The sequence below is a fragment of the Papio anubis genome, chromosome 13 (assembly GCF_008728515.1).
Source record: "Papio anubis isolate 15944 chromosome 13, Panubis1.0, whole genome shotgun sequence".
Lineage (NCBI taxonomy): Eukaryota > Metazoa > Chordata > Mammalia > Primates > Cercopithecidae > Papio > Papio anubis.
Genome location: NC_044988.1, coordinates 74,638,882 through 74,653,788, shown reverse-complemented (window position 1 = coordinate 74,653,788; position 14,907 = coordinate 74,638,882). Strand labels below are relative to the sequence as shown.

General features: G+C 35.8%; 1 protein-coding gene across 7 annotated transcripts in view; it reads right to left on the bottom strand.

The window, feature by feature from the left end:
• The window catches only part of SLC44A1 (solute carrier family 44 member 1), a 198,414-nt gene that overhangs the window by 77,397 nt on the left and 106,110 nt on the right, over positions 1 to 14,907 (bottom strand). For all 7 annotated transcript variants that reach the window (XM_031654368.1, XM_021927304.2, XM_031654367.1 and 4 more), the window contains 4 exons: positions 14,351 to 14,444; positions 6,120 to 6,289; positions 4,066 to 4,155; positions 1,292 to 1,431 (listed from right to left, as the gene is read on the bottom strand). In XM_031654368.1, the coding sequence (XP_031510228.1) occupies positions 1,292 to 1,431; positions 4,066 to 4,155; positions 6,120 to 6,289; positions 14,351 to 14,444 (494 nt within the window). The remainder of the gene's footprint in view (positions 1 to 1,291; positions 1,432 to 4,065; positions 4,156 to 6,119; positions 6,290 to 14,350; positions 14,445 to 14,907) is intronic.

Below are 14,907 nucleotides of genomic sequence, written 5' to 3'. Positions count from 1 at the left end.
ACTAACAAATATCTTTTGGCATCAATGGTTTTATGGTGGCTTTATTTTTTGTTTCTGATGCTCAATAAAAAGCTTGGGATTGCTCTTAGAAGTAGACTGATTTTTTTTTTCTTTTTTCAGAGAGAAAATAATGATGAACCAAAGATATACATATAAATTATTTAACCACATGTTAATTGGTAATTTTGTTGCTTAATACCTAAGCAGCAAATCTCACACACACACACACATACACACACACACACACACACATATACAAATACACATATATATTTTGGAGACAAGTTCTCACTCTGTTGCCTAGGCTGTAATGCAGTGACACAATCATGGCTCAAGTGACCCTCCCACCTCTGCTTCCCAAGTAGCTGGGACCACAGGTGCACACTACCATGCTCAGCTGATTTTAATTTTTTATGGAGACAGGGTCTCACTATCTTGCCCAGGTTGGTCTACAACTCGTGGGCTCAAGTGATCCTTCCACTCCAGTCTCCCAAAGTGCTAGCATTATAGCCATAAGCCACTGTACCTGACCAGACCTATATTTCTGAAATAACGCCATATTGTTAAATGAAAAGTTTGAAAGACAAATGGGAAGATAATTAGTGAACAAGTAAATGGAATGATGTATTTTTTTTTTTTTTTTTTTTTTTTTTTTGAGACGGAGTCTCGCTCTGTAGCCCAGGCTGGAGTGCAGTGGCCGGATCTCAGCTCACTACAAGCTCTGCCTCCCGGGTTCACGCCATTCTCCGGCCTCAGCCTCCCGAGTAGCTGGGACTACAGGCGCCCGCCACCTCGCCCGGCTATTTTTTGTATTTCTTAGTAGAGACGGGGTTTCACCGTGTTAGCCAGGATGGTCTCGATCTCCTGACCTCGTGATCCGCCCATCTCGGCCTCCCAAAGTGCTGGGATTACAGGCTTGAGCCACCGCGCCCGGCCGGATGATGTATTTTTTAACATACTTTTCTGCAGTAAAGGGAATCATTTTTAAAAAGTAATTATCTTATGACAGTAAGAAATATGTTCTTGTAAGCAAATGGTAATGTAAATATTCTAGGTGAAAATCCTCTCCCAAAAAGCAGTCAGGGTAGAAAAAAATGTTTCATCAAATAGCACTCATCCATGAGGGAATCCTTCAGGAGACTTTTTAGTGTTTCATACACTATGGGATAGAGATATGATCTACTGGAGATCAGGGCCAGGAATGCAAAAGCTAGATTTGAGTTTCTGCTCCATTAATGATCTCCTGCAAATAAAACACAAAACCAAAAGACACGCCGAAGCCTAAACTCACTGTGAACACTGTAGCTGAAATGGCATAAATGAGGAGGGCCCGAAGATTGTCTTCAGCTATCTGAAGCTGCTCGGGAGTAATAGTTTCTTTGGGAGACCTTCTTTGCTTTGCATACAGCCACCATAGTACACCTGTGCCTCCTGGAGACAAAAGACCCAATTTTTAATGCAGTAATTAGCATAAGAAAATGTGTAACATAAATTCTCAATTTTCTTGACCCTTCCTACTGATCATCATGGGACTAATGCAGTGACAATCCATTTGGCTGGGAAGTACGTAGCGATAACTTTTTGCCAGCATAAAGAAAGTGTCCATTACTCTATTATCATCCTCCACATTAAGCACTTATAAATCCTTCAGTGTATCAAATAAGCTTCCTTCAAATTTATTTATTATTGACTATGAAGCTAACAGCAAGCCAGTAGAAACATACACCCCTGAGAGGAACTGATCACAAAGAAAGAGCCTCAGCATTTAAGCTGAGGAGGCTGAAGGAAGGAAATAAGCATCACAGAAAACATCAATGAAGCTTGAAGAGGGCAAGGATCTTCTCTGTTGTACTCATCACAGATACCTCTGTGTCTTGCACTGACACAGTAATGCAGTTGATTAAATATTTGTACAATGAATACATGCAAATCAAAAGAACAGTTCCCACCAAAGGGAGGAACAAAGAGGAAACCTCTGATAGTGGTGGGTGCTAGGGATGAGCATTTTTAAATCTCCAACACTTGTTGAGAGATTCAAAGAACGAGACTGAAGATGGAGACAAACCTACCTCCACATATGAGAGCTGACTTACATATCTACCTTCAACCCATTCAGCAAATATTTTGAATGCTACAGCACCTATTGTTCTAGCTAGAGATAGAGCAGTAAACAAGGCTGAGTCCTCACTCTTGCTGCTCATGGAATTTATGTAATAGTAGGGGGGGAAAAATAAGAAAACAAGGAAAAATACAATATATTAAGTCTAAAGAAAAAATGATCTCCTGGTAAGAAGGATATAGAGTGTTTGGGTAGGGAAAGCTTTGCAATTTTATATATGATGGGTAAGCAAGGCCTCACTGGTATTAGTAAGATGATAACTGAGCAATGGAATCAAAGACAGAAAGCAATCTATGACACTATCTAAGGAAAGAGTGTTCTAGGCAAAGTTCAAAGAAGCTGAGGTAGAACCATCCTTAGTATGAGAGAAAGAAGACCATTGTGGCTACTGCAATGAACAATGCAGAAAGTGGTAGAGATGTGGGCAGAGAGGTAGCTGGGGAACAGACAATACTGTAAGGCCTTGTAGGTCACAGTAAAAAAATGGATAATTCAGAGTAGAGAGATGTGTGTGTGTGTGGCTGATACGATAAATGTCTGGGAGATAAAAAACTGAAGTAAAGTTGAGGTACATCAACATCTGCACTCAAGAGTGAATGAGGTCAAAGACAAATTCCATTGCCTATTTGTTGGCAAACACCAAGTACAAATTTTCCATCTGTTGAAGAGGAGGAAACAAATCAAAACTACCAGAAATTGGTGAAAAACATTTGAGAGCAAGGGGAATATTTCCATTTTGAAGTCTTGCAGGTACAAGAAAATTGTTCGGAAAAATGTTTAATATATTCAGAAAATGGAAGAAGAAAATATGTTTCCTAGAAACAGAAATGAATTATAGGAGAAAAGCTGAAGTTAAAAAAATAGAATGAAATTGAAATAATGATGTCAAGGAGGAATCTATTCACAATAGCCATGGTAGACAGTATTTATTATTAAACTTTTAATTTGTGTTAGGAACTGTGCTATGTCCTTTATAGATGTGATCTAATTTAATCATCACAACACTATTAATATCTAGAGCTTTAAAGTTTCGTCTAATTCTGAATCGTAATTAAATTTGCCTATGATCTTTTGGGGGAATCTTTTTAATTCTGAAATTTTTTATTTCTGTATTTGATTATTGTTTCTGTTCCATTTTTTTTTTTCTCCTAAGGTCACAGTTTATTCTTCTGCTATCATCTTCTAACTTACCATTTTACTTTTTTGGTAATTTTCCTTTACATTCAGGAAAACCTCTTCAAATTTATTTCCAAATAACTGATTTAGTTTTCCTTACTAGCAGTTCTGTACTACTTTATAGAAGAAGGACAAGTAGTTCCTACTAAAACTAGTCCAGGAAAACGTAAATGTAAATATAATCATAAAACTTTTCAAGGCAAAGATAAACAAGATTTTTAAAAAGATACAGCAGGTGAAAATAATATTTTAACTTTAATTATAACCCTAGTACAAAAGCTCAGAGTAGGGCAAAAAGTGGGAGGGAGCAGAAGAGAGTAGGGGATGAAAGGAAGCAAAGTTTATGCTAACTTTAAGGGAGGTAGGGGAGAACTCAACATATATCATCTTATTTCTGACTTTAATAATCACAGTAGTCTAAAGAATTTCAGGAAAGACAGAACAGATGAGAACAGTAAGACCAAACATACCAGTGAAGATTATAAATGTAATGAGAACAAATTCCATTACTAAAAGGTTTCATATTCAGCTGGTAAAATTTAACTATATATGTTCATATACATATGCATAGAAAAAAAGTCTGGACTTCAAATGCCAACAGTGATGAAATGAGGGGAGGGGCAAATAGAATTATGAGAAATTTTAAGGCAAAAATTAACAGTCTTCCTTGAAGATATAGCATGTGAAAATAAAATTTATTTTCTTCTTTATATTTCTATTTTCTACTAAAGTAGTTAAGTACCATGAAAACAAAGAAATAAATAGCTTACCAAGTGAACCGAGTATGACCAGAATTGTTAAGATCCACACAAGTACTCTTGATATATACCTGATTATCACCATCAAAATCATGGATAGAACTGCAGGGAAGATAAATAGAGAACATATAGAATATTATTTGAAAACACAGGTAAATATAAAGAAAACCTTTTTGATGGTTGCTTTTTTCCCCAGGGAAATAATCTGTTGCTATTGACCACAATTTAGATAAGGAAGGAAACTGGCTGCTGTTGTATTTGACTTTGCTACTTGTACCACTTAAATAGCATCGCTCGAAACCAAAGTCACCTAACTGTGGGTTTATAAACTACAGAAAAAAAATACATGCAAATGCACATGGTGACTCAAAAACAGCACAGGACTGTTGTGGATTCACCACGGGGAAGACATCAGACATGCAAACATACATGCCAGCACACAAAGTGTAGAGAATGACATGTCATGTTGGTGACAAGAAAAATTACTACACATAGACAGAGATCAGTTAAATTAGGCGCTACCCTTTATTGAGTAATCTATGTATTTCAGGACCAACTTAACTTCTCTGACAGTCAGTCCAGAAGTTAAATGGCATCTTATCCTTTTCTGGCTGTTTCTCCTCTAGAACTCCAAAGGATGGTCTGACCCTGTGGAGTAACATCTTGAAGCCTACTATGGCCGAACTTCCTCTGTCTAATTTCTCAACTGAGGTCGGGGGTCCCAGGTAAGGAGACCTTCCTCAAAAAGGAGCAAAGCTGTTTGAGTTATACAGCCAATTATTCTACCTGCCCCAAGCTAAATCCCATGTGCTATAATACTGAGTAAAAATCTTAAAGAAGAAAGGAAAGATTTAACCATTGCATGGGAATTACATTTCTGAAATAATAATTTATAAATTTCTTAATTATCTAAAGGCCCATTCCACAAAAAATGAACAAAGATTTTTTAAGTTTATATTACATACTTAAGCCTCAAAAGAGAATCATTCTAATAAAAAATAGAATTCTGATGGCTTAACATTATTGGCACTATTTTTAATTGGATTTTTAGTTTTTTGGTTAAAGTATTCAACTATTTCAAAAACCAAATAATTTTGATATAAAGCTAGACTAAGAGTCAAGTTTCTTTGGGCCACTTGCAAAGCCAAATAAATGGTTGGGATTCGTGTCTAGGTAACATTATTGAGGTACTCACTTTTGCAATAAATGTACAGGAACCAAAAACAGATGGGAGCCTTTCAAATATCACAGAAATAGATTTTCATATGGACAGCATTATTTCAATTGAGTCAAGTACTACCTAAGCAAAAAGAAAATACTCTCTAATGACAGGAAAGACGGAAATACAGCTTGTATCTTCTCAATGGCTATAATTGTTAACAGGCATAAATACTAAGTTTACTTATATAATGAAATAGCTGTTGGTTCCTACCATAGTTTACTTCTCCCAACTAAGAAGGCCTATACATTCTGATAAGGTACACATAGTTCTAGAATAATACAGGGAGTGTTAATCTTGAAAATAAAATTTTTATTTGATTTATTATCTATTTATGGACTAGAAAACTCAGTGGCTAATAGGTGGAGATTTCCTAATTTTTCCAGCAATACATTGATACTATGCACTGTAGCAATGAAAAGGAAATTACATACTTCAAAACTAATCTATCAGAAATCTATATTCTTAGATGGGAATATATAAGAGAATATGTCACCTCCTGTATAAGTAAATATACCTTTTAGGAATCATAACTAAAAACAGAGGGTAGTTGATTCATTAAAAGAAGCCTCCTGCTATCATATTAAAGTAGCTGTGGACTAAGTAACCAATGTTTGGGAAAACACTAGTTTTCTCCCATGAAAGAAAAAAAGGGAATGAGTTTCAGATATATATACATACTTATATGTACATATTCTTAACTATATATAATCTGAAACAATGATTTTGGCTATGGGAAGTTAAACATTTTACAAGTATCCCCAGTTGTATTCATATTTTGGCTAAAAGACAAAACAGTCTTCTTCTCCAATACTATGCAATAGCTAATAATGAGAAAAACAATTACCTAGTGATAACAAGCAAAGTCCCAATATAATTTCTTTGCTGGTCATTACTCCACTAATCAGCCTGTGTAAGACACTATTGTCACTGACAAAGGTGATCAGGGCCTCTGCAAACTTGGCATAGCAGGAAATGTTCACAGGAGCACAGCGATGGAAGAATGGAATAGGTGCACTGGTGACACAAGAAAAAAAAATCAGAAAAAAAATTACTCCTACTTAATATAAATGCCACATCAAACACACAAATGAAAGGTGAATATGGCTGCAATACACTCCACCCTCCACGCATCATTATGGGAGCTAAGAGCTGTGTGCTTAATGCTATGAGGATGACTGTCATGGGTAGTGATGCAAATCTTACCACAAGCCTTATCAAAGAGGGTGGAGTGCATGTTCCAACAGAAGACATTACCCTCCCCTTCTGAAAAGAAACACACACACACACATACACACAGAACTACCAAAAGCAAAACCAAACACTTAAAACTCCTTAGCCTGCACATCTACCAGTCAAGGGGCAGATGACAAAGCTTACAAACACATACTTTATTGAACTGAAAATGAATTTTTGCCATAAGCGATTTGAAAATAAAAAGCACATGCTTTTACTTGAAATGTGCCACCATTAATAGAATGTTTCCTCTAACAAAACAGCATACAAAATCTCAGATTAATAAAGGTGTTTACAGCATAAGCTTAATACCTCTCATATAAACAAAGTCATGCTGAGACATCAACAAACAGCATAATAGGCAGCTATTTAAAACAGTAACCATGAGTAGTAATATATAGAAAAGCATTTAATGTAATAATAGAAGGGGAAAAAGTATATCTAATGTGATATCTCTGCATAAAAGATTACACATACTCATGAGAACAGAAAATAATTAAAAAGTGAGAAATAGTGGACTTGTTAGGATCACATAATTCTGGGCTATTTTCTTTTCATCAGTCACTATTAATCTAAGGTTATCTGTGTCTAAAAAGATGTAAAATAACCAATTACTTAGTCATTTATATTAGGCTTATATGGACTGAAGCTTTTACTTGCGAAAGACTACAGCTATGTGTAAACTGTGACATTAATCTGGTTTGTTACAACATGGTTCTACTTCTGAGAGGATAGTATACACTAATCAATGAGAGATTTTAAACACAGAACTATGAATATGCCTTTGGTTGTGATCTACTCGAATTCCAAGACAGCCATATGTATGTCCATGCATAAAGACACACTTATATGTGCCTTATGTTAAAATTTAGCCATGGCTAACATGAATCCCACATTTCCAGAATTGTTCTTTTAACTTTTTTTTGTTTCGTTTTTGTTTTTTTGTATCTCCCATTTTTGTATCTCCCATTTTCCTCTTTTTTTTTTTTTTTTTTTTTTTTGAGACGGAGTCTGGCTCTGTCGCCCAGGCTGGAGTGCAGTGGCCGGATCTCAGCTCACTGCAAGCTCCGCCTCCCGGGTTCACGCCATTCTCCTGCCTCAGCCTCCGAGTAGCTGGGACTACAGGCGCCCGCCACCTCGCCCGGCTAGTTTTTTGTATTTTTTAGTAGAGACGGGGTTTCACCGTGTTAGCCAGGATGGTCTCGATCTCCTGACCTCGTGATCCGCCCGTCTCGGCCTCCCAAAGTGCTGGGATTACAGGCTTGAGCCACCGCGCCCGGCCCCTTGTAACTTTTTTTAAAATGGTATCCATGAAAATATATTCATAGAACTTTAAGTTACAGCTACAACTACGTTTTTGACTAGAACGATACAAATGTGTTCTCATTCTTGGTTGGCACTGTATTTTGGTCCAATGAGTGGATAAAATTACATGGTTGGGCACTACAAGGTTCTAATCTCAGCAAAGCAACTTTGTATGACCTGAAGCAAAACACTATCCTCATTTCCTTCCTTGAAAAACAATGTTTCTTTTCCAGTAAGAATATAAACACACTATGTATCAGTTTCCTTTAAATGGTAGTAAACGAGCACCATTGGTGGTAAGAATAAGTGACATCTTCCATGCTGTCATATTTGGTGGAACATTAAAATAATATAATTTTAAAGATCTAGCTTTGCCTTAGTCTTGCTTTAGTAAATATATCCAAAATTGATGACATAACAATATGACATGAATATTTGTTTTTAAAAATTGCCTCTTGCATCCCTGTGTATTTGTGTAAACCTCCAAAATGGTATTAGTGAAAGTTAATGCCAAAGGTTTGACATCGTATCAGAAAGCACAGGAAGTCAGAGCATTCTAAGAAATGCTTGAATTATAGGTATTCAAATCATTGTTTTTTTTAACCAAAAAGTGCTTCACAAATGATGCAAAAAGATATTAAATTATAGAATACCTTTAAGTGAAGTAGATTTAGTTAAAAATATTATGAGACTCAAAAAAGATTAACTGTAAATTTCTAAGTCAATAGAAGCTGATTTGTTACAGAAACCTTTAAACTGACAACTTTGCCATGATGAAACTTCTTTTCTGATGTTGTCTAGATGCTATCTCTGCAAGTTAATGTCTCTGCCTAAGGACACTTCTAACCATATTTTTAAACTAAAGCCTGGTTCTCTATCCTTCAAAACTAAAATCCTCTCTGTTTCATGATTATCTATAACTCCATCCTCTTTATTTATTACCCCATCATCTGTGATTTAGTGTCTATTTAATTCATTTGCCTCCAACCTTGAACATAAAATATATTCACTTAAGGATACTGATGTCTTTTTGTTGTTTTCAGTACCCACTATTTTTCTCAGCCCTGCTTTCCTGTTTTCTTTTTCCTGCCAGGTAACTATAAAAACCTCAATTCTTCTAATCTTGCACCCTGCCTGTAACTCCATCTCTCTCTCTTACTTTCTCCATTGGTTAGCTGAAAGAGTAGGAGTAAGTACTCTGCAAGTCTCTTCAGATCATCATCATCATCCAAGAGGGCACCCATAAATCGATGACACAAAATTATATAGGAACAGGATGCCCAATATGTTCAGTGTTGTTGTTGTTGTTGTTGTTTTCAAATTTAGGATGAGAATAGATGATTTTAAAATAGAATGACTATAACTCTCAAAATGAAAATACTTCATTTTTATTTAGGAGGAAATGCTGGGTAATATCTGCTCTGAACTTACCCTTTCAAACATTTTTACACACTGTTTATTAACAGTTGGCCAATTGGAAAGAGTACTTTTATAAGTATCTTTCAAAGAACTGGAGTAAAATAACAGCAGCCCTTTATGCCAAAATTCAGTCTATGTCAGTTAAAAATAAATAAATAAATAAAATAAAATAAAATAAAACAACCTGATGCTCTAAATTTAAAGGTATAAAATTAGCACACGCTGATTAACTACATTGTCTAGCTGATAGTCAAAATCTGTTCCTAGTGGTAATGAAAAACAAAAATAGAAGGCAAACATAAGAAGAAATAATATATAGGGACATTATTCAAAAATAAGATGAAATACTTAGCTTTAAAGTAAAAAGCACTAGATTTTCTTGTTTGAAATCTAAACAAACTAGATTTCCTTACTTGTCATTCTTTTTCTCAACTTTTCCCCAAACAAAAACAACTCTGCCGGCCACAGGGTTTTGATACTTGAATTGTTTTCTTATTTAAAAAAAAAAATAGGCCGGGCGCGGTGGCTCAAGCCTGTAATCCCAGCACTTTGGGAGGCCGAGACGGGCGGATCACCAGGTCAGGAGATCGAGACCATCCTGGCTAATCCGGTGAAACCCCGTCTCTACTAAAAAGTACAAAAAACCAGCCGGGCGAGGTGGCGGGCGCCTGTAGTCCCAGCTACTCGGGAGGCTGAGGCAGGAGAATGGCGTGAACCCGGGAGGCGGAGCTTGCAGTGAGCTGAGATCCGGCCACTGCACCCCAACCTGGGGAAAAGAGCGAGACTCCGTCTCAAAAAAAAAAAAAAAAAAAGTAATAATTGTGTCATTGAAATGGTTTGTTTTATATGTTAGCATTGAAATCCTATGTGATTTAATGAATTTAGGTGGAGTTGAATACACCAATTTCATATACCCCTGAGAAAATAATACTTTTGAGGAGCTAGTATTATGAGATCATTTCTACTTTAGTATCTTATGTAAATGACACATTTTGTGCTTCTTAATTAAAAGGACGAGCCTAAAGTATTCTATATACAGTAAGTTTTTCTACATTCCAAAGCCCACCAAATATTGAATCTTTAGTAAGTTGATGTAGTCACATTAGGAAGTGATGCTGTTTCACTTGCTGAAGCAGTCAAGAACAAAATGAATTTATAATGAGTCTTTTAAAGTTTTTACATTAGTCCCTCATATGAAAATTATATCTTACCTTGGCAAACATACTGTCCATTTCCCTTTCAGTTCAGATCATCACAGTTAATAAGCTCCCTAAAGTATGATGACTAACAATGCCTAATACCACTTGTCCATTTGCCTTCACAAGAAGGCAGGGGTCTGCATCTCATATAATTACTTTAGAACCTCAGGTTATAAAGAAACAATTACACATGATTTCTAGCCAAAGTTTTATTTAAGTAAGTATAACAATGAAGTATTCTGGCAATATCTCTACAGTACACTAAAGGCAGGAAATATGAGTCTAAACATGGAGTGGTGTTTCTTTTTTCTCTTCTTTCACCCTTTTTAAAACATTTTTATTATTTGTTTATGTATGTATGTATGTATGTATGTATGTATGCATGCATGTATGTTTTATAGAGAGAGAGGGTCTTGCTATGTTGCTCAGGCTGGTTTTGAACTTCCAAGCTCAAGTGATCCTCCCACTTTGGTGTCCCAAAGTGTTGGGATTACAGGCATGAGCCACTGTGCCCGGCCTTCTTTCACTCCTATACTCTTTGTTGTTGTTGAACACTCACTGTGGTATAGATTACAACATCCTGGATTCAAATTCCAATTTGCAACAATTAGTTGTATGGCTTTAGATAACCTCTCTCATCTTCTTTTTCCTCACCTACAAATTGGGGGCAATATCTTGATAGGTTTTTGTGAAGGTTAAATGAGATAATATATATGAGAGATACTGTGGGATAGCTGGCAAGTAGTAGATGATTTGTAAATGTTAATTTATCCTTGAATCCTCCATTGAAAAATATGAACAGATAACATTTTTTTCTTGGCTATTAATTTCTTTCTTTTTTCTTTTTTTTTTTTTTGAGGCAGGGTCTTGCTCTGTTGCCCAGGCTGGAGTGCAATGGCACAATCTTGCCTCACTACAATTCCACCTCCCAGGTTCAAGCGATTCTCATGTCTCAGCCTTCTGAGTAGCTGGGATTACAGGCATGCAACACCATGCCCAGCTAATTTCTGTGTTTTTGGTAGAGACGGGGTTCTGCCACGTTGGCCAGGCTGGTCTTGAACTCCTGACCTCGAGCAATCCACCTGCCTTGGCCTCCCAAAGTGCTGGGATTACAGGCATAAGCCACTGTATCTGGCCTTTGGCTATTAATCTGTCATTTATACATTATTGTATCATTAATTCCCCAGCATCTAGTAAACTTTCTGTCATCCAGAGGTGCCCAAACACATGATGAATAAACTGAATTTATGTAATCTGTTTCTACTATTGCTGTTTTCTCCAGCTATTTCTAAAAGCACTGTAAGTATACTGGCTAGCTATTCCCCATACTGCCACCGTGGTTGGCATTTCACCAATAGAGAATTATGAATTTGGATAAAATACAACTCTTTCTAGGCATTTGTTTTTAAAATTCAAAAGCTTTTAGGAATGGTAATCATCTGGTTATTATGTGTCACTAATGCTTCACTGAAAATTAGTTTACAATTGCTTTTCTCTAAAACAGGTGCTGCTTTTAGCTGTAGAAGGCCCCTGGATACCCAAGAAAGATGGGCCAAAGGAAGAGGTTCTAGAAGTTTAAAGAAATACCTCCTAAGTCAAGTGCCAAGCACAGTAATAGATGTTTAATGAGTATTATCTTGTTTAACTCTTACAATTCCTTGAGGGGAGTATGACTATTCCCATTTCACTCATGAAGAAACTTGGTTTACAGAGAGGTTAAGAGGCTTGCAAGAGGTGACAAATAGAAAGTAATATGGAATTCACCCCAGACTTATCTCAAAGTTCATGTCCTTCTGTCCCAGTAGGATGCTCCTAGAAGGACACCAAAAGAGATGTGAAGGATGCTGAGGGGTACTTGCCTGCCTCATAGTTTTGCCTGGTGCTGGTCTTTTGCCATTAAAAAAAGTCACCAAAAACATAGTCCCTATTAGACTATGAGTTTAAGGACAGAGACTAGGTCTTACTCACCTTTGGAAACTTGGTATCTAATACAACGATGTGTGGAACGGGGTGATGCCCCAAGTCTTTTTATTAAAACAAATTTATTCTTATTCTCAGATCCTTTCAGTTTGTTTACCTAATACTACATAGCTCTGGTATTTACAAGATTTGCCTTCTTTCTATCAAATGTTCTTCTCTTTTACTTTCCAGCTGGCTTGGTTCAGACAAAAGTGATAACATACTTAGACTGTGATGTACTAAAATAAGTAAAACATAAGGATTTTTAAACACAGCATGCAGTTTTCAGATGGTATAGGTTCAGCACTGCATTTTACATCAGTGAGATATTAGATGATGACCTTGTTAGAAGCCATTTCTGTCCATCTCTAAAATCTTCTCCCCTGATACTATTCTTTGTCTTCCAGTGAATACCCCTAGGACATTGTGAGATGCATGTGTGTACCAAAAACTGAAAAAACCAAGATAACCAGGAACAGGCAGTCCTCAACAAAGTGGCATCAGAGGTCAGAGGCAGGGAAGGATGTGCAGGATGAGCTGAGCTGCCCCCACCTGACATCCTGCCCCCATTACACAGGAGCAGAGACCTCTCTCTCATAACCAGGCTTTCTGGCTATCCTGTCATAATATGTTTTAATCTTGAAAGCATGATTCTATATTCAAAGTGTATGTTTAAAACAGACTTTACCAGTTGGATAGATAAGGGTATAGAGCTTTTCTCATTTTTATATGGATAAATTTTCTCCTAAGACTATTCGAAGGATCCCCTTTTCTTTACTGCCACAGCCTCCCTAATATTCTCAACTTATATGAATGTAATCTCCGTAGCTGTTGGTTTAAGGCCATAATTTGTAGGTCTCTCTTACTATCTTTTAAAATAGTCCCTTTAGTTTTATGTCTACAGGCTTTAAATTTTGATTTTCAATAGCAACTTGACAAGATTAATGAGCTGAAAATATATTTAACTGATACATCTTTTTTCTACTTTCAACAGAAAATTTCAAATTCAAGTTAATAAAACCCAAGTTACACCCATAAGTAATCCAAAAGAAAGTAGACATGAGTGTCAAAATTTTTTATACAACAGCTTCCTATAATATATTGAGATGCAATTATAAGTGGCCTCAAGTACATTTTCCTGGAGAAGTTGACTCATGTTACACACAGTTGGCAATATACACTAAGGTTGTGATTTGACCAACATTCCAAAGTGTGTAAGTGTGTGTGTGTGTGCACAAATGCATATACAAAACTATACATACACACATATACATATACCTAATTCTGAGCATATATTTTACAATGCTTGATAATGCATTTCCTTTCAAAAAATCTATTCATATTTTTAAATGTTGCTTTACTTGTAACTACTTTGAGATCCTTCCAAAGAACATTTCTTGTTTCATCTTTGTATCCATTATGCACAGTAGGTACTTAATAATAAATGTTTGTTGAATAAGACCTTGGATAAGATATAGCAAACAACCTAATACAGAGAATGGCCCTAAAAAATATAACCTGAAACTATGGGGAATAATCACTGGCATACTTTCTAAATCCACAAAGTAAATTTACAACAATCCCAGTAAATAGTACTAGGATCAATTAAAAAAACTCTTTGGAGATTGTGAGAGTTGGTATCTAAGTTTGTTGCAGATTTTACAGCAATTCAGTGGTTTTGTGCACTTAAAAATTATGGCATGAAAATAAAAACAAAAAAAGCAAGCCCCTAAAATAAATTTAAAATATCTCAGAACAAGAAAAGTTGGCTGTCTACCTGTTGTTTTTAAATACTAAATATGTAATGTCATTTCTATTCCTACTTTAAAATTTTTGTTATAAAAGTATTGGACCTGGCCAACAGGTATCAAATAACTATTTTCTCAGAATAACATATATTGTTTAAAATTTACCTACAAAAACAACAGTCACAAGTTAACAACTTTGCAATAAAATTTACCTCGCTGGAACTGGTAGTTTGGGGCAGAGAACAGAAGATTTTGAAGATGTAGTGTATTCAGAAGGCTTTAGGTTGTAGCTACATAGTGCTGAACCTGTTCAAAGAAAAATTATATGTTAGCTGGCAGAAGAGTCAGAAAAAATTCTCTCACTATCCATTTTAATTTTGTATCATTCAACATATGCAACTTTCCAAACATTATAGAATTCATAGAAATCTGATTTGATGTATAAGTCCTCAACCATTTAAAATTGATTCTTCTCTAAAATTACTATTAATGTAATTCATGTACAAATTTGAATTAATATTAAAGGTAATAATAAGTACTAGAACTACCTTTATTGAGTGTCAGGTTCTCTGCAAGATGACATTTATGTATTATACAATTTACTATAACTCTATAAGGCAGGTATTATTAAGCCTACTTTAGAGAGAAGGAAATAGAGGCTAACAGATAAGGTAAATAACTTGCCTAAGAACATAGAGCTAGTAGGAGTAGAGCTGGGATTAAACACCACGTCTCTTGACTACAAAGCCTGTGCTCAATTACATATTAT